An 18909-nucleotide genomic window follows, 5' to 3' on the forward strand; every position below is an offset into this window, starting at 1 on the left:
TGAAGGTATGTTTTCTACTGTGGAATTTGTTCTTTTTGCATCTCTGCGATAACTTCAGGGATACTTGGAATGAAAATATAAACAAATTAGCTAAAGTGGAGGCAAGGCTTAGGCTTTGATGAGGCTTGGTACACTTGATTACAGTAATTTCATGAGAAAGTGGGAGGAAAAAGGGCTGGATGGGTGGCAGAATAGTTAAATAGTCATTGTGCTAAAACCTAAGGTGTGAGGACGGAATCTCTGTGGACAGAGCTAAAAAATGACAGGAACAATATTTGGCATGTGCTACACTCTACAAAACATTGGAAATTAGTTAGTGGAGAGATCTGCAGGCAGTTCAGAAAAAAATAAAGACAGCAGGGTATCAGTTTGGGTGATTTTTAACTATCAGGGTAATTCAAAAAAAGCGCAAGGCTTGAGCATATTTCTTCTGTTTGCAGGGAATAGGTCTCTGCATGTTGCTTTGAGCAAGCATAACTGAGCCACGCAATGAGATTGACTGATAATCTTAAATTGGCTGTTAGTGCACTCAGGATTGTTCAGCAAGTGCTGCCCAATTGCAGAATCAGATTTAACAGTAGATGTTTTATTTTGGGTTTCGCAAGTGTGGGCTGGTTGAGTACAGTTTGTACTCTGCCTATTACAAACAACCGGAGAAACATGCTGTTTGATTCGATCAGCCAATCGCTGGAACATACAGCCTAAGTCCCAGCAATTTGGCATTCTTGTGTTTGTCCTGACGAGTGCAAGACGAAAAGTTTCGGCAATATGTCTCTCATTTCAGCAGTAGAGCAACAGTATTGTAAAACCTGCTTATCATTAAAACTTAGTGTTAATGGAGAGATTTACTGGGAAACCTATGGAAAATCATGACTCAAGACGCATGAACAGGCCATTGTAACCTAATAGTCCCCTGTCCAAATTACTTTGGCACTCCAAACGAAGAGCATTGTCGACTTCTGGCATTTTAGTTGTGTGTCTGCTTATGTGTGTCTGTTTTTAATATGCCTGACAGTGTACTACTAAGTCTATTCACGTTGATGTTTACTGAAGAATTGCCCTTAATTAAATGTTTATTCTATTTACTTACTTAGACCTCAAAAGGAACATTCACCAAGTCCTCCTCCTCTCCTGAACCCATCAACACCCCAATCTACAGACAGTCAGCCATTATCAGGAGATCCTGCAACACCAAAGCGACGAAAGATTGATCCTGAATCTGTTCAATCATTGAGGCGATCTACACGGCACGCATCAGGCTGTGACAGACTGTCTGAAAGCAGTGCTTCCCCCCAGTCAAAGCGCCGGTTTTATGAATCTGCTGCCCAAATGCCCAGATTACTTCTACACTTGGAGAAAAGTAGGTATTTAACACTTTAACTACAGTAAATTATTGATGATCTTAGTTGAAAATATCCTTTCCAGGTTGCATTTTCTGACATTCTTGTTATGTTGCCAATTGCCTTTTTAATTGTCAAATATTTATTGATGGAGATAAGTGGTGACATAGCCACGGTTAATAATGGAAAATTACTATTTATGTGACACAATGGTTTAAAAGTGCACCTAGGTATTGATTTAACATTTCAGATATACAAGACTGGGTGCAGTTAATTAGTTAATTCCCTGCCAGCTCTAGGACTCGGATCCAGCCTTTTATGGTGAAAGTCTTCCCTGTCTGCTGTAGTATCCTATAAATTTGGGTTGTCTGTTCAGTTCCAATTAGACATGGTTGCTCAGTACTAAACTGTCAATTTCACTCAGATGCGTCATGTGAGAAAGGACTGATCAGAGCATCGTATTACTTTACCATGATGTCTTCAGGCTAGTTGTAGAATTTAGCATTCTGATTGCTTGCTTATTGCTGCTCCACAATGACTCCCAGATCCTTTCACCATTAGCTATTTCCACAGTACAATGATATACTTATGAAGTCTATTTCTCCAACAATGTGTAGCACCTTGAACTTATCTGTATCGAATTATCTGCATTGAATTTCATCTGCGACTAAATTGCTCAATTGCAGATTTTATCTAACTCCTTTTGTAGGTTGCTGATTGCTTTGTTCAGTTGAACAGTCCTCTCTGTGAGCTTGACCAGATTGAAATGGGTTTCTGTCTCTTGGTCATTGTATAAATGGCACATTTAGACTATTTAAGATGTTAAGGCACTTGAGAATTGTGCTTGAAAGTTGCCCCTTACGCTTTCTCCTTTTTTTTGGTAACTTTGTAAAATGGAAGTTAATATTTGTTTCATTCAAATTTATTTTTTATTTTAAAGAGACACCTGTCCATAGTGGCTCCTCCTCTCCCGTCACCCTCACTCCTAGTAAAGAAGGGGCTGCGGTGTTTGATCGCAGAAGGAGCAATGAATTGAATGAGGTACGAGTTTCTAACCACTTTAGGGGCTCCGTATATGTGAATAGTATTTAAAAACATTTGTAGCACTTGTTTCTAACTTGGCATTTTTTCGGTGTGGACCATATTTTTTCTTCCAGAAGAGCAATCCATCTTTAATAAAATGCCATCACTGCAAGTCAACAATTTTGTGCATTTATATTGAGATGCATTGATAATGAGAAACATCCAAATTTTGGTAGTTTATGTTCAGTCTATATTCATTTGGAATTCCTACAAACTCGAATGTACTGCATAATGAGTTAAAGGTGACCACCACTTCACAAGAACACTCATTCCAAAGTGGAGGAAAGCTTGCCTCTCAAAATATTTTTGAATATACAGTTGGATAGCATGGCCTACCGGCACGAATGGAAAACAATTCTCAAGTTGGGGGGAGCTTGGATTGTGGAGGGGTTCATATGTGACAGCTAGGTTGCAGACAGTCAGGTTCAGCCTGAGGCAGTTACCAGGGAGAGCAGCGGAGTTGGTAGGTGGGGACTGAAGACAATGGCTTTGGTTTTCTCAATATTTGGACATTTTTGCTCAATGTCGGACAAACAGCCTGATAATTTAGCAACTGTGCCGTTGTCAAGAGAGGTGGTGGGTGTCATCAGTGTACACATGGAAACTGACGTGTTTGCAATGATGTTGCCAAGGGGCAGCATGTAGATGAGAAACAGGATAGATCCTTGGGGACTCCAGAATTAATGGTTTAGAAGTGAGAAGAGAAGCCACTTCAACTGATACTCTGGCTATTATTGCAATCCTACCCAGTTGGAAGACAATGGAGAGGCTTTGGAGGAGGATGGTATCTCAAATGAGTTCCAGGAAAGATGGGCACAGATTTTGGAGACGACTGCATGTTTAAGGACTTTGGAGAGGAAAAGGAGGTTGGTAGTAGAAGTTTTCAAGGACAGCAGGATCAAGGGATTTTTTTTTTAGGAGAGGTGTGATTTGAAGGACCGAGGGACAGAACTGAGGGGAGAGGACAGTTCACAACATCAGCTAACTTGGGAACCAGGGAAGGGAAGTTGGATGGTCAACAGTTTAGTGGGAATAGGCTTGTGAGAGTACGAGGTGGATCTCATGCACAAAATAAGCTCAGTGAGGGCATGATGGGATTCAGAGAAAATAGAGAAAGATGCAAGTTCAGGACTAGACAGGGGGCTTCTTTCAAGGAAACTCGAGGTCGCCCAAAATTCTGCTGCCCATGTCATAACTCGCACCCATTTACCCATCACCCCTGTGCTCACTGACCTACATCAGTTCCCGGGTTAAGCAACGCCTCGATTGTAAAATTCTTGCCCTTATTTTCAAACCCCTCTGAGGCATTACCCCTCCCAACCTCTGTAATGTCTTCCAGCCTTACAACCCTCATAATTGCATTCCTCCAATACTGGCCTCTTGAGCATCCTCGATTTTAATCGCTCCACCATTAACAGTCATGCCTTAAGCTGCCATGGCTCTAAGCCCTGCAATCCCTTCCTCAAACTCCTGTACTTCCCTACCCTTCTTTCCTCCTTTAAAGACACTCCTACCTCTTTGACTAAGCTTTTGGTCATCTGCTCTAATTTCTCCTTATGTGGTTAGGTGCCAGATTTTGTTTGATAATGCTCTTCTGAAGTACTTTGTGACATTTTACTATGTTGAAGGTGCTATATAAATACAAATTGTTGTTGTTAAAAGGGGTAGAAAGCGAGGATAGAGTCTGATGGGGGAATCTCAAAATACATATGATTCTACAAATATATTCACAAAAGGGGAATTGGTAAATGTGAGGTGTGGCCCCTGAGAACAATCGACATTGAGTTAGTAGAGGATTAGTGGACATTGGTGAGCATATTTAACAAGTGCTTTGCCTCAGGGTTTACTACAAGACAAGGATATTGGGAAGGAGATAAACCTTGAAATTGATTCGAAGTAAAATAACATAATTCCTCACTTTCCTTTTATTAATTAAACTAAAGGAGATGAAAGTGCTGGGACCTTTTGGAATTTTATTGCCAGAATCTATTCAAGTGGATATGAACCAAAGGACTAGAGAATGGCCAATGTGATCTTTTTTAAAAGAGAAGCATTGTGAACCTCGATATTCACAGTTCAGTTAGTTAACATCTGAGATAGGGAAAATATTGACATATTTAGTCATTTCATCATTAATTAAATATAAAGAATAAGAGAAAATTATTAGAAGCAGCCAACAGGATCACGCTTAGTATACCTGATAAGAGTTCTTTGAAGAGTGGTCAGTATAGTGTTGGGGAAAATGTAGCGCATGTAGTGCACTGAGCACTTTGAGAAAACCTTTGATAAGATATCACACAGCAAACTACTAGAGAGGATTAAGGATATAGAATTAAGAGGAGATTAGCAATTTAAATTAAATACTGGTTAGAAGGGAGGCAAGAAAGTTTAAGGGCAATTTCTCAAGAGTAGTTAGAAGTGGATTGTGGTGTTCCACAAGGTGTTATTCTGTGACTATTTATATTCAGTACGCTCCTCAATGATTTGGATATAGGGCTAGTGAGAATGGTGTCCAGATTTGCAGATTAGACTAAAATAGAAGGTTAAGTAAATAATTTGGAGGGCCAAAGGAAGTGACAAGATGCCCTTTTTCTGTTTTGGAACTTCCATATAATTCTATGTAAAAGATTCCTTTTGTGAACTTGAGAAATGTACAGAATAGAGAACATTTCTTAGTAGTATTAGCATAAACTGGGTTTGTCATAAAAACAAGTGTAATCTTGATAGTTTAAACATAATACATAAATGCATTTCTGCAAAAACAATTAAGACCTAAAGTTTGCTATTAGGGTAGATTTGGCAGTAAATTGATTAGCAAAATGAATCTTGAATATGACTGATATTATTATATTTTATACTTAAGTGAATCTCAATGTGCTGTTGATTAGATTAGGAATCTAGGAATGGATTGGAATTGACTTTAATCTGTTGAACTTTGTTCCATTGACTACTTTAATAGCAAATAAATGTCACTGAAACTGATTTTTTGTGTTGGTTTAACAGGTTTTGTCTTGGAAAATGATGCCAGATAATTATCCACTGATTGAACAGCCTCCTGCACCCTCCTATATCTATGGAGCTCAGCATCTTTTGCGACTGTTTGGTAGGTTTTTGCACGTTTTTATTTTCAGTGGAAGGAACTGGAAGTGTGCAGAGGAAATAATAGGAATTAAATAGATGCCGTATCATTTTTGTTAAATGGAAAACTATTCAAAGTCTGAATATCAAATGACATTTCAATCTTAGTGTAAGGAATTTCCAAAAATGGCAGCTAAATCTCTGATAAAACCTACCATATTTTGCAATGTAATGGGGAAACAGCAAGGGAGTAGAATTAATTGAATAGCTCTTTCATAGAGCTTACACAGGCATGATAGGTCAAATAGCCGCTATCTTTGCAATATGATTTTATGATTTACCTGGTAACATTTTAATTAAACTAACTGGTTTTAAATATTAATCCAAAATATATCTGTGGGAGTTAACTGTTGTTTGCTGTATAGAAATATGAAATGATAGAGCATGAAACAGACTGCTTTCTGTAGGGGCAGAAATCCCCAAAATATTGCAGGGTGACAGAACTGCATTATGATATACAGTCTTGAATTTGTTGCTGTAAATATGTGACCCTGAAAGTGTGTGACACCGATGCTGAAACTGTACATATAACTAAGCTTAAGTGGCAGGTAAAATATTGAGATTGTATTTTGCTTCACGTTTTAATGCAGATTTAACCATTTATATAAAAATTCTGAGTTTGTAATGTTGTAACTGAGAAGTTTTTTTTTGTAATGCTAATGTTAATATTTGCTGTAGGATCAGAGGGAGGTTTCTGAGGAATTCTGGTGCTGACCTTAGATGGTGGCCAAAGTCCATTAGGTGATCAGCCAACCAACCAGTTAGGAAATAATTACCTGTCAGGTGCTGGTTATTGAACACTCAATATGTTGGGGGGTTGGTGGGGTTAGAATTTCCTTGGCAGGATGAACAATGTAAACCCACCATGGGATGCAAGGAGAAAACTGAAACCCAATGCAATGTGTTGAGCAGGGAAGAATACAGAATAAATACAGATTTGCATATTTAGTAAATACAGTAAATAACTGAGAATGAGAGGGTTTGGATTTTTGCTGTTCAAGTTCTGGGAAATGAAACCAATGGTATCATAAATATGGCCACGCTCTTTTAGTTACCAAAGTACAAAATGAATGATGAAAGGAGCTTCAAAAGAATCCAGTGAAGTCTTTTTTAACAAAATTGCATTTTCCTTTATCAATTTCCTTGCAGTGAAGCTACCAGAGCTGTTGGGAAAGATGCAAATTACTGACCGGAATCTGAAGGTCTTGGTAAAGCACCTTGAACTGTTCCTTAGGTAAGAAGTTAAAATGTATCCATGGAATTTTGCTGCTTTAGTGGTAATCAGCTGCAATGGGTTGAGAATCGGCTAAAGTTATAGCTAAAATAAGGTCCTAGGTTGTTTTCACAGGGCAATTCATTGAAAAATAAAGCATACCATCTTGTCCTAGTACAAGACTTTGGTTAGGCTTCATTGAAGGTGCTGTGTTTACTTTTGGTCCCTTCACATGCAGATGATAAATCCCCATTTAATACACCTCAGTTACCCAAGCTCAAGGAACTGGTTCTACATACTTTATAAGACATAGATTTGGGCAATTTAACCAAGTTTCTAAAATAACAAAGGAATTTGATTGTGTTTATGTGGACTAGTTATTTCAACTGAATAGGGTCATACTTACAAGTTATTTTAGTGCAAAACTAGTCCAATCTAATGTTGATTTTTTTTCCCCCCCAGAAAGTAGTGGACCTGTGAAACAGGTTGCTGGCTCGTACGGTGAACGTTTATTAATCCAACAGAGTTGGACCTGCTTCCATCTGGGGTGGAGGTCAACTCGTACAAAACTAATTTCAACCACCTAAAGGGGTCAAAGAGCAATTTTCCCTTAATTGACCTGTTTTTTTTCCCTTTTTTTGCTTCTCCCAAGAGATTACATGGCTCCAGGCCATGGGATGGAATGTATTTGACGCACTATGTATTGCAATTAAGTGGGACAGGCTAGATGAACCATAGGTCTTTTCCTACCTGGTACTTTCACATATTCGTTTATTTGCTTGCCTATTACTTATTGTTGGTGATTACTCTTCTCTCTTGTTTCTTTGCCAAATGCAAAATGTTACAGGTGATTCATTGAAGGGCCATCAAATGTCAGGAAATGCATTTAAAAATACAGTCCAGGAATATAAAAAATGTCAGCAACAAATATTTGTTGGAAAGCAAGCGGACGAACAATGTGTCATAACTTACATGGACCATAACTTCGCAGTTAGATTGTCACACCGCTCCTATTTACTTACACTAAAATGCAGCCGCACCTTTCTCGCCCAACCTTGCAACTCAGGCCAGGTGAGAATAGTGCAGTGCAGTGGATTCCCAAGGCCTTCTGTTGAGTCCAGTTGAGAGAAAGGAAGACAGGCTCCCTTTTTTACGGCCCTAGTTACAGTAAAGCAGGTAAGTTTAAAGGTCCAGCCACTTTGTGAAGCCAGGGAGAAGGTAAGGAGATAGGATGGGGGTGGGGGCGCAGGATGGGGGTCGGATGGTCAGGGGGACAGGATGGGTGAGTGAGGGGTCAGCTGGTCAGTTGGGGGGAGTGGTCAGTGAGGGCAGTTGGCGGTTTGGGGATGTTTGTGGGGGAGAGGTTGAGAGGGTAGTTGGGTGGTTGGGGAGTCCAGTGGCGGGGGGGGGGTCGGGAGGGTAGGGGGCACGAGGCCTAGTGTGGGGTCTGCTGGGGAAAGTACTGTAGTTGTAGTTGCCTAGGAATTAGAAGTGGTTTTAATTCTTCTAACTTTTCCTGAGTAAATATGCCTTTAAGATAGCTGGAACCATCCAAAGTCTGCAATTAAATCAGAGCATCCGATGCAGGGTAGTTGTCCAGTGGAAAGTTTGAACTTCCTGGGCAATTGCCACACAATCGTTAAGTGGCCACTTCTGGGGTTGGGGGGGGCGGGGGGGGGGGGGGGGGGGGTGCGGGGGGCTGGTGTCCCAGCACACCTTTGGGGTACCCCCCCACTGGGTATTCTTTTTTTCTTAAATACTGATAAAATAGATTAAAAACCAAGGCATTTTTTAAGTTTCCAGCTCGAACTTTCAACCTCTTCAGTTCTATTCAGCTTCTTACTTGATAATCTTTTCTGGTCGACTCTGGAAAAACAAATGGTAATTGATAGCTGTAAAAACTAAAAGCTTGACCACCTGTCAACCTGTGTTTTACAAATTCTGACTTTGAAATAAATGTATAGTGTGTGCACCTGAAAATGCTTTCTCTGCTGTATAAGCAGAGCTGTTACCCCATTTACTTAAAACCACTAAAGGAAGCAATTTCAGACAAATCTCAGTTTCTACCTATTATCTGAGAGTGTTACTTCTGTTCGGCCACTAATGGGATATTATAGCTCTTAATGGGTTGCGTGGAAAACTGATCCTTTGATTTTTGTCTAAAAACCAAGCAAATCTGAGGGGTTAACCTGTTTCCTGACAGAATCGGCACTTCGCCATTAAAGAAGTTTGTCTGGCTGTTGATTCTAGAATATTATAGGGGTACCAGCATGAGTTGCTGTATGATTAAGTCAGATATGCAAGGGCTTAGCAGCTACACCTTAATATTGAGTAATAAGCAAAAAGATATATCACAAATAGCAATGAAGCACAACCCACTACTTCTGGTCTGTGGAGCTGCTTTCCAGACAACATTATTTGCTGGAAATTTCCTTCTATACTGAATTTTAAATATAGAGTTAACTATCCTGAACCAGATTTGCTGAATTATGCTCTAGATATGGGAAACCTGTGACTTGCTCATTCATCTCCTTGCACAACTTCTCCAAGTTAATTTTGTGCTCCCAAAATCTACCTTGCTGCACATGTCTCAGCCTGAAAACTTTTATGCAGTGTTGCATTCACTGTTTACCTATGTGTAGAGCAATTCAGTGGCTTCACCAGCTCAAATCAAATTGAGAGCAGGAACTTCCTTAATCTTAAACCTGTTAAATAGATAAAAGCATCTATATTATAGAAGAAATTAAGTGGAATTAGAAGGCACTGTATAAAAAAGATAAACTGTAACTTTTGTGCTTCACCCCAGTTTGTTCAATTGTCATTCACTCTAGCCTTGGGAATCATGTCAATTGCCCCTTGTAGTGAATGCCTTGGTAATCAGTAAACTTCTTATCCACAGCTCTGTAGGGAGAGAAGAACAAAGAATCATCTCTGAGGAACTTGTAAAGTTAGTTTTAATAATACTTAATTGTCGTTGACAGCTGTCCCTCGATTCGAGGATGACATTTACTCAGGTGCCGGAGTCTCTGCTATGGGTCTTCATGTGACCGAACAGGCTGATTCTCAACCCGCAAATCGTTGTGCACATGGGACAGGACATCCCACAAGTTGGTGGGATCTGGAGTGCAGAATTTTCTACTATTTCTTTCTTTTTCTGTCGCCATTCTGCCTCACCATTAAGGCATTTGGACTCGAAGCACGATGCAGCTTGATGGGCGAGTGAGAGTGACTGCCCTTGACGTCAAGGCTGCATTTGACCAAGTGTGGCATAAAGGAGCCCTAGCAAAACTGAAGCCAATGGGAATCGGGCTAGTGGGGGAAACTCTCCACTGGCTGGAGTCATACCTAGCACAAAGGAAGAAGGTCGAGGTTGTTGGAGGTCAGTCATCTCAGTCCGAGGACATGGCTGCAGGAGTTCTTCAGGGTAGTGTCCTAGGCCAAGCCATCTTCAGTTGCTTCATAAATGACCTTCCCTCCATCATAAGGTCAGAAGTGGGGATGTTCACTGATAATTGCACAATGTTCAGCACCATTACGGTGGCTCAGGTACTGAAGCAGTCCGTGTCCATGTGCAGCAAGACCTGGACAACATTCAGGCTTGGGTTGGTAAGTGGCAAATAACATTCACACCACACAAGTGCCAGGCAATAACCATCTCCAACCAGAGAATCTGACTATCTCCTCATGACATTCAATGTTATTATCATCACTGACTCTCCCACCATCAACATCCTGGGGGGTTACCGTTGACCAGAAACTGAACTGGACCAGCCATATAAATACTGTGGCTACGAGAGCAGATCAGAGGCTGGGAATTCTGCACTAACTCTCCAAAGAGTACAAGTCAAGAGTGTGATGGAATACTCTGCAGTTGCCTGGATGAGTGCAGCTCCAACAACACGCAAGAAGCTTGACACCATCCAGGACAAAGTAGCCCACTTGACTGGCATCCCATCCATCTCCTTCAGCATTCACTCACTCCATCAATGACGCACAGTGGCAGCAGTGTTTACCATCTACAAGAAGCACTGCAGCAACTCACTCCACTGACTCCACACTCCACCTTCCAAACCCACACCCTTTATCACCTAGAAGTACAAGAGTAGCTGATGCATGGGAACACTACCACTTGCAAGTAACCCTCAAAGTTACACACTATCCTGACTTAAGTATATCGCTGTTTCTTCACTGTCACTTATCAAAATCCTGAAACTACTTTCCTAACAGCACTGTGGGCGTTCCAACAACTCAGCAGTTCAAGAAAGCAGCACAGCACCATCTTCTCAAGGGCAATTATGGATGGGCAATAAATGTTGGTGTCGCCAGTGATGCCCACATCCTAGGAACGAATAAAAAGAGCAAGTTGTCGCCATTTTGAGCAATTGGTAGCCAGTTTCTCCCAGTCATTAATGTCATGCTACCACTCTTCAAGGAGAGCTTCAGAGCGCCTTTGTCTTCTCCTGGAACATTGGCCATTTGAGAGTTAAGAAAACAGGATCTGGCAGGGGAGATGTTTTTCAGCCCTCCGGACACAGTATCCAGTCCATCGAAGTTGATTTTTCAAGAGTTTTGCCTGAATGCTTGTGAAGCTGACTTCAAGAAGGACACTAGTGTTTGTTTGATGGTCCTCCCAATGAATCTGGAGGATGTGGCAGAGGCATTGCTGATGGAATTTCTCTAGCACTCTTTATGTGTCATTGATACACAGTCTAGGTCTCACTGCAATACAAAGAGTGTGGTGACAACGACTGCAATGTACACTAGGACTTTAGATGACTTGCAGAGATCTTTGTTGTAACACACTTGCTGCCATAGTTTGTAGAAGGCTGAACTGGAACAGCTGATCCGGCGTTGGATTTCCTCGTCATTTGAGAGAGGTGGCTGCCAAGATATGGTAAGTTCTCAACATATTCCGGAGTGTCTCCTTCAACATACATGGGAGGAATATTTGGCTGACCAGCTTTTGTTGATATGAGTTTTGCAAGCAACTCTTGATCTCTTCAATTTTGCATACAAGTAATTTGGCCTTTCCTTGAATGTTGCCAATAATACTTAATATTTTGCATATGACAGAACCATCCAGAAAACAGTTCTTGTTGTTCTTTATTGCGTATATTTATTTACAATGATTGAATTCGTTTGTAATCGCTTTGTTTGGTCTTTGCCTATTTATACAATTTAAGGGCAGAGCAGATTTTATTGCTGCCAGTGCAAATGCAATAAAAAACAACTAACCACATTGCCAACAAATTGTTCTTGTACTGTAGTCTCTAATGGGAGCAATAAGAAATATTAACTGAAAATGTTTAGATTAGATATGTATTTAGCTGTATTTCACTGTGATGTACACTGACAACATGGAGAATTAATCGCTCACATAGAATAAACAACAAAATGCAAGAAATGTGTAGCTGGTTCATAAGCGCTTGAAGAGAAGAACTTTACACTCTCACTTCCTTATATAACAACTATTGTTCATTTTGCACCAATGATGCTTTGTCAGAAGAATAAGTCATTTCTGTTATGCTCTTTAAGTTTAAGGGGACAGTAAATGAAAATAGAGCATGGTCTAGCTTCCAGTTCAATCACTGTGACAACACTTATATCTATCTTATAAGATCACAGGTATATCGCTAGATCTAGATATATATCTATCTTGTAACATGAGCACTTCCTGTCCAAAGTGTTTACTTTGTCATGATTTTTGCTGGTATTGTCCCATCAGCATTTAACATTAAAAGTTGCAGTATCAACATTTGTCATTCAGTTTTTCAGTTTCAGCTCTGGCCAACAAATTGCTCTGTGGTGCAAAGTTCTGAAGTGCCTTTTCTTATTCTGTCAGCACCTTCTCTATAAAACATAATGATATTCAGCAACAAGCCATAGGACATACTAACATTCTTAACAAGTGTTAACTTATTCCACAAGAACATTTGATTTGTCTGCTTTATGTGCCTGCCTTTTTTTCTTGTTTACCGCACAACATGCTAGTAGACTCTCAGTAGACTAACCAGTGCACAGGAAAATCGTGATCGTGGAAGTAAAACTAATGATAAAAGATTGAAGGCTAAAAGGCCACAATGATATCTATTCAGAATAACAGAACCGTGAGGAATTTTTAAAAATAAAATCATTTTGGACTTCTAAATGAGAATTGTGTGAAAATTAAGAGCTTAGTATAAGTAGAAGATTGGCTGTAACTGTGTTCAGAGACAAAGGAGGATGATTAATGACTTAAAATGCTGTTCAGATATTACTGTAAATCTTTCCATACCAAATCATTGCAAATGCCCAACTTCTTCCTGAGCTGAGGTTTCCCATTCACAGGGTCAGCAGGATCCTTCACTGTATCTGCCCCAATTCCCTTACTCTCACCCACACTCCAACTTAACACAAGAAGTGCCCTGTTGACCCTACCCTCTACCCCTGCAGTCTTTACTTTCACTAAATTATCTTTCTATCTCACCAAGCATATCTTCCACTCCACTGCTTTCTCTGCTTTGTGGAGGGACCATCCATTCCACCCCCACCTTGTTCACTCTCCCATCAACTCTGCTTCCGGCAGACTTTTGCCCTGGTTGGTATCTTCACATACAATGGCAAGAGATGCGATTCTTCTCCATTTACCATTTCCCACACCACTGCTCGGGACCTCAAATACTTCTTCCCTGTGATAGAGCAATTTATGTGCTTTCCTCCAATTTGGTATGCTGTATTCATCGCTTACCTCATCTACCACTCGGGGAAAGGGCAAGCACAGAATATGTGACCAGACATCTCCACTCCTTTGCAAGTATGGCATACCTGTGGCTTGACATTTTAACTCCTCTCCTATATCCACTCTAAATTATGTATTTAACCTACAGTATTCCATCTAAACTCAAGGTGAGTTTCAGATGCAATATCTCACCTTTCTCCTGACCACTCTACAGCTCTCTTGCCTGGTCATTGAGTAAGTTCAGACCTTAGTTATATCCTCCATTTTCTTCAGAACAGCTGGAGCTAGTTACGGTGGGTGAGTCCACTTATTAATGGTGGGGTGGGGATTGACTTGACTGGTGTAGAGCTTTCATTTGAGCACAGTGCTGGTGGAGGGGGAGTGGGGATAATGAAGCAACTGTTTGGCAGAGTTTTCTCTCTTCATTTCAGACCTTCTGCACTAGGATGGGAATAACCTGTCTATTTTTCTTGCCTTTTTTGTAGCCTCTCCCATTTTTTTCACTTTCTTCCTTATTTACACATTCTTTATTTCTTTTCCTCTTGTGCCACTAGATTTTAGGCCATTTACCCTGTTAACTCACCATTTTTGGAATATTTGTTGTTTACCAAGCTCCCCATTTTTTTCTGACCTTAAGGAAATGTATTTTAGTTTTTCAGTTTTCAGTTCTGATGAAGGAGGACATAATGATTATGTCATTAAACTGCATCTTTTAAATTACCAAATTTTAAATAATCCTGATATAATTTTTTAAAAAAATATTCCTTGTGTTTTGCACACCATAAAACAGATTGCATCTGGTTTAAACATGTTAATGTGTCATGTATATGGTAAATTCCCAATCTTAGCCCGGGCATGCATGCTGCATTTTTCATGAGGTTGAACTTATGACCATCAACTGGATCTTCTAGCAGCTAGTTACAAAGCAGTATTTGAAGAAGGTTGTAGGCTTATAGGCAAGATGAACATCTTTTCAATATTCAATATATGTTCTAACCATGTTCAACACCAATATTTTAATGAACACAGCTTATTTTGTACCTTTAAATCTGCAGATTTTTGGCTGAATACCAAGAGGACTTCTTTCCAGAATCCGCTTATGTAGCTGCATCTGAAGCTTACTATTGTACCAAACGTCCTCAGGCTATCTACTGAAGCATTAGCAGAGCTGTGAACTCGTTGCTGCTTTTACCCCAGTGGTTATTGGTCAGAGGACTGTAAATGATCTTAAGCAGTTGAGAACAAAAGAGCACTTATGTCCTCTTAAGTAGTGCTGCCTGCTGGAAAGCTGTTGACATTACATTGTGGAGATGGACCACTTTCTGTTTGAACTCTGTTTTGAAACACCTGCAACCCTGCTTGATGCTGTGTGCACACGTTCTGTTCTTCTATGGTTGTGACATGTATGAAAGCATTGACTATATGCAACCAAAAACCTCTTCTGCAAGTAGAATAAATGCCTCCTGAAAGGCAGACTGCATTTATTGAACAAGACTTAATTCTTTACAAAATGTTTTTGGATGTCCATCTTAAAGTAATGGGAAACCATATTTTAGAGATGTTGAGAATAGTTGCGAGTTGAAGAAAAAGGCATTGTATAATTTTCATTAGTGCTTGCTTACTCATTAGAAAATAAATTCTTGCTGTATTGTAATATTTTGTTTTAATGTTGATGGTTTATGTTCCTGTTCAAAGTCCAATGTTACAGTTTTTGTGAATGTTATTTTATGCAATGAAGCAGTATTGGTAATCTTTTAGGACTAAACTCTTGACGCTGTTGTGTTGCATAGAAGTTTTGCTTTACTCTTTGGAGCCACGCTTTTTTGGCAGGAGAATGAACAGAGTCTGGGTTGCTTTTATGTGGCTGCATGATCACTGAAGGTATGTTGCATTAGCAGAGGGAAAAGTGTTTTTCTTCTTGAGACGAAACCTGCTAGTGATACAGACCCCCATCTACCATCTCATCCAACAGTGTGGCACTTCACCTTTGTGGACTGTCATTTCAGACTAATATTTGACAGGAAATCTGATCCCTAATTCTACTTAGTTTAGTTTAGTATATTTAGTTGTCCTAAAACATTGCTGTTTTCTTTTACGCAGTAGTGTTCAGTTGAAAATATTTATAATGGTATCAGTGGGTGGTTAGAGAATTCTGGACCAAGTTCAGTAGTTGTCTATTGCCCCAATATATCTAATTTTAGCTGGAAAATACTGATTGAACTTTGTAAATGATATAACTGTATAAACGATTTAGACTTGAATGTAGGAGGGTTGATCAGTGAGTTCGCGGATGACACGAAAATTGATGGGGTGGTAAATAGTGAGGAGGATAGCCTTAGATTACTGGAGGATATAGACGGGCTGGTCAAATGGGCTGAGCAGTGGCAAATGGAACTTAATCCGGATAAGTGTGAGGTGATGCACTTGGGCAAGGCAAACAAGGCATGGGAATACACGATGAATGGCAAGACCCTGGGAAGTACCGAGGATCAGAGGGACCTTGGTGTGCATGTCCATTGGTCCCTTAAGGTAGCAGGATAGTCAGATAAGGTGGTTAAGAAGGCATGTAGGATACTTGCCTTTATTAGCCGAGGCATAGAATATAAGAGCAGGGAGGTTATGCTGGAACTGTATAGAAAGCTGGTTAGGCCACTGCTAGAGTATTGCGTACAATCCTGGAATCCACATTATAGGAAGGATGTGATTGCACTAGAGAGAGTGCAGAGGAGATTTACCAGGATGTTGCCTAGGCTGGAGAGTTTTAGTTATGAGGAGAGATTGGATAGACTGGGGTTATTTTCCCTGGAGCAAAGGAGATTGAGGGGGGACATGATTGAGGTGTATAAAATTATGAGGGACATAGATAGGGTAGACAGGAAGGAACTTTTCCCCTTGGTGGAGGGATCAATAACCAGGGGGCATAGATTTAAGGTAAGGGGCAGGAGGTTTAGAGGGGATGTGAGGAAGAATTATTTCACCCAGTGGGTGGTGGGAATCTGGAACTCACTGCCTGAAAGGGTGGTAGAGGCAGAAACCCTCATAACATTTAAGAAGTATTTGGATGTGCGATGCTATGGCATACAAGGCTATGGGCCTAGTGCTGGAAAATGGGATTAGAATATTTAGGTACTTGTTTGACTGGCGCAGACTCGATGGGCTGAAGAGCCTTTTTCTGTGCTGTAGACCTCTGATTCTAGGCAAACAAAATTATATTAATCCAGGCAAAGGTCTTTTAGTTTGAATTTTGGGCTTATTGAGGTACTGGAAAACAAAAGAAAATGATGATTACAAATATACTAGAACATAGAAAATGTATTTGAATTGTAATAAATGGGTCTGTCATCCTTGATGCCAAAAGCCATTATATCAGGGAAAAAATTCTATTGGCGGCTTATTTAACATGGTCGTACTGGAGGAGTTAAATTTGGATAAAGCACAATGCACTGTCACATGAATGGAGGTTAATTAGGAGTCCATGTACCAAGAGTACAGAATTTTTAATTTACCAGGTCAGAGGTAGAAGCAACTGATTAACGCCCTACTAGCTGTCCTTCCTCTCATCCATCTTCATCTGAGCTTCAATCCTATAGCTCCTGCCCCTCTCTCCCTGCAGTTGAAAATTGGGGATACAAGTTTTTTTTTAAAGTAAACTAATACATAATCAGTAAAATATTAGGAATCAAAGGAGCTTTGCCTGGTCATAAGAGCAACTTACATTTATATAGAGCTATTAATGTAATGAAAATGCTCCAAGGAAGCATTTTCAGGTTAAATTTGATACCGAGACAAAGAAATATTAGCACAGATTACCAAAAGCTTGGACAAAGGGATAAGTTTTAAGGAGCAACTTAAATGAGGCATAGCTGCAGAGGTTTAGGGAGGGAAGTCCAGAACTTGGAGCATTTATTTGAGGCCCTATGTTGTTATTTGTGTCATTTAGCACAATGCTATAACCATTCTAAGGTGATGGGCTTAAGTGGCGTGAGTTGCATTTGACATTTTAATTTCCTATAACATTATTTTATCTATTCAACCATGTCTGTCAGATATTAATTACACTCTGTGGCCTCACTCCCTAAATATAATAGGCTCTCAAATCATGGAAAACATATACTGCAAAACATGCAAGTGAAATGCTGTTTTTAAGTCTGATGTTCTCTGGTTACGCGCATTTCCCTTTTCATTGCTCTTCCGTCTGCATCAATAATGTCTTCATGCATAATGTTGTAATTTAAGAATGAGCCCAGAAGTTATTCTGTTCATGGTGACTCTTTTCCCCACCTGCCATCAGTTGGATTTAATTTTTTATGCGAAGGTTGACCTTTGAAAAGAATGAGGAAAATGATATTTCTGGAAAGCCATTACCATTTTATGCTGTATAATTCAAATGCAAATGTTTCATTTTTTTAAACAGTTAATAATTATTTTATAACTGTACCAATGTCTACATTTGCAATTTTTAATACCAGAGTCTTGTGAGCTCTGAGTGAGAGTACCGTGTGAAGGAATTATGCTGTGGAGTTTCAGTCAGTGGAAGTTGCCCCGAGATTAATAGAATAATAGAAAAGCAGAGAGCAAAAGAGAGGGAGGAAGGAACTTAAAACAATCACAATCAGTAGAAAAAAAGTACTAGGAAAATTAATGGGTCTAAAGGCTGACAAGTCACGTAGACCTAATTACCTGCATCCTATGGTCTTAGAAAAAGTGGCTGCAGGGATAGTGGATGCATTGGTTATGGTCTTCCAAAATTCCCTAGATTCTGAAAAAGCCCCAGCAGATTGGAAAACTGCAAATGTAACATCACTATTCAAGAAAGGAGGGAGACAGCAGGAAACCTTGGGCCTTAAGTCTAACACCTGCCATTGGGAAAATGCTGGAATCCCATTATTAAGGAGTAGCAGGACATTTAGAAAATCATAATACAACAGGCAGAGTCAACATGGTATTATGAAAAGGAAATTGTGTTTGGCGAACTTGTTACATCCTCAAACAACTCTAATAAGTAGGGTGGATAAAGGGGAACCAGTGCATGTAGTGTATTTGGATTTCCAAAAGGTATTTGATAAGGTGCCACATAGATGGTTACCACACAAGGTAAGAGCTCACGGTGTTGGGGGTAATATATCAAACTATATAGAGGATTGGCCAAGCAATAGGAAGCAGAGTCAGGATAAATGAGTCATTTTTGGGTTGGCAAATTAACTAGTGGAATACCACAGGGATCAGTGCTGGGGTCTCAGCTATTTACAAACTATATTAATGACCTGGATGAAGGGACCAACTGCATTGTAGCCAAATTTTCTGATGATACAAAGATTGGTAGGAGAGCAAGTTGTGAGGTAAATACAAGGAGTCTGCAAATGGGTAAGCGCACGTGCAAAAAAAATGGCAAATGGAGTATAATGTGGAAAAATGTG

At 39.9% G+C, this 18909-nt stretch overlaps 1 protein-coding gene across 4 annotated transcripts in view; it reads left to right on the forward strand.

The window, feature by feature from the left end:
• LOC144691638 (MSL complex subunit 3-like) overlaps positions 1-17926 on the forward strand; it is a 54348-nt gene extending 36422 nt beyond the window's left edge. For all 4 annotated transcript variants that reach the window (XM_078559929.1, XM_078559931.1, XM_078559932.1 and 1 more), the window contains 5 exons: positions 1095-1360; positions 2281-2381; positions 5427-5526; positions 6711-6795; positions 14548-17926. In XM_078559929.1, coding sequence (XP_078416055.1) covers positions 1095-1360; positions 2281-2381; positions 5427-5526; positions 6711-6795; positions 14548-14647 — 652 coding nt within the window. In that variant the 3' untranslated portion in view covers positions 14648-17926. The remainder of the gene's footprint in view (positions 1-1094; positions 1361-2280; positions 2382-5426; positions 5527-6710; positions 6796-14547) is intronic.
• The last annotated feature ends 983 nt before the right edge of the window (positions 17927-18909 follow it).

Source organism: Cetorhinus maximus, chromosome 16 (genome assembly GCF_964194155.1).
Source record: "Cetorhinus maximus chromosome 16, sCetMax3.hap1.1, whole genome shotgun sequence".
In the NCBI taxonomy this organism is placed as follows: Eukaryota; Metazoa; Chordata; class Chondrichthyes; order Lamniformes; family Cetorhinidae; genus Cetorhinus; species Cetorhinus maximus.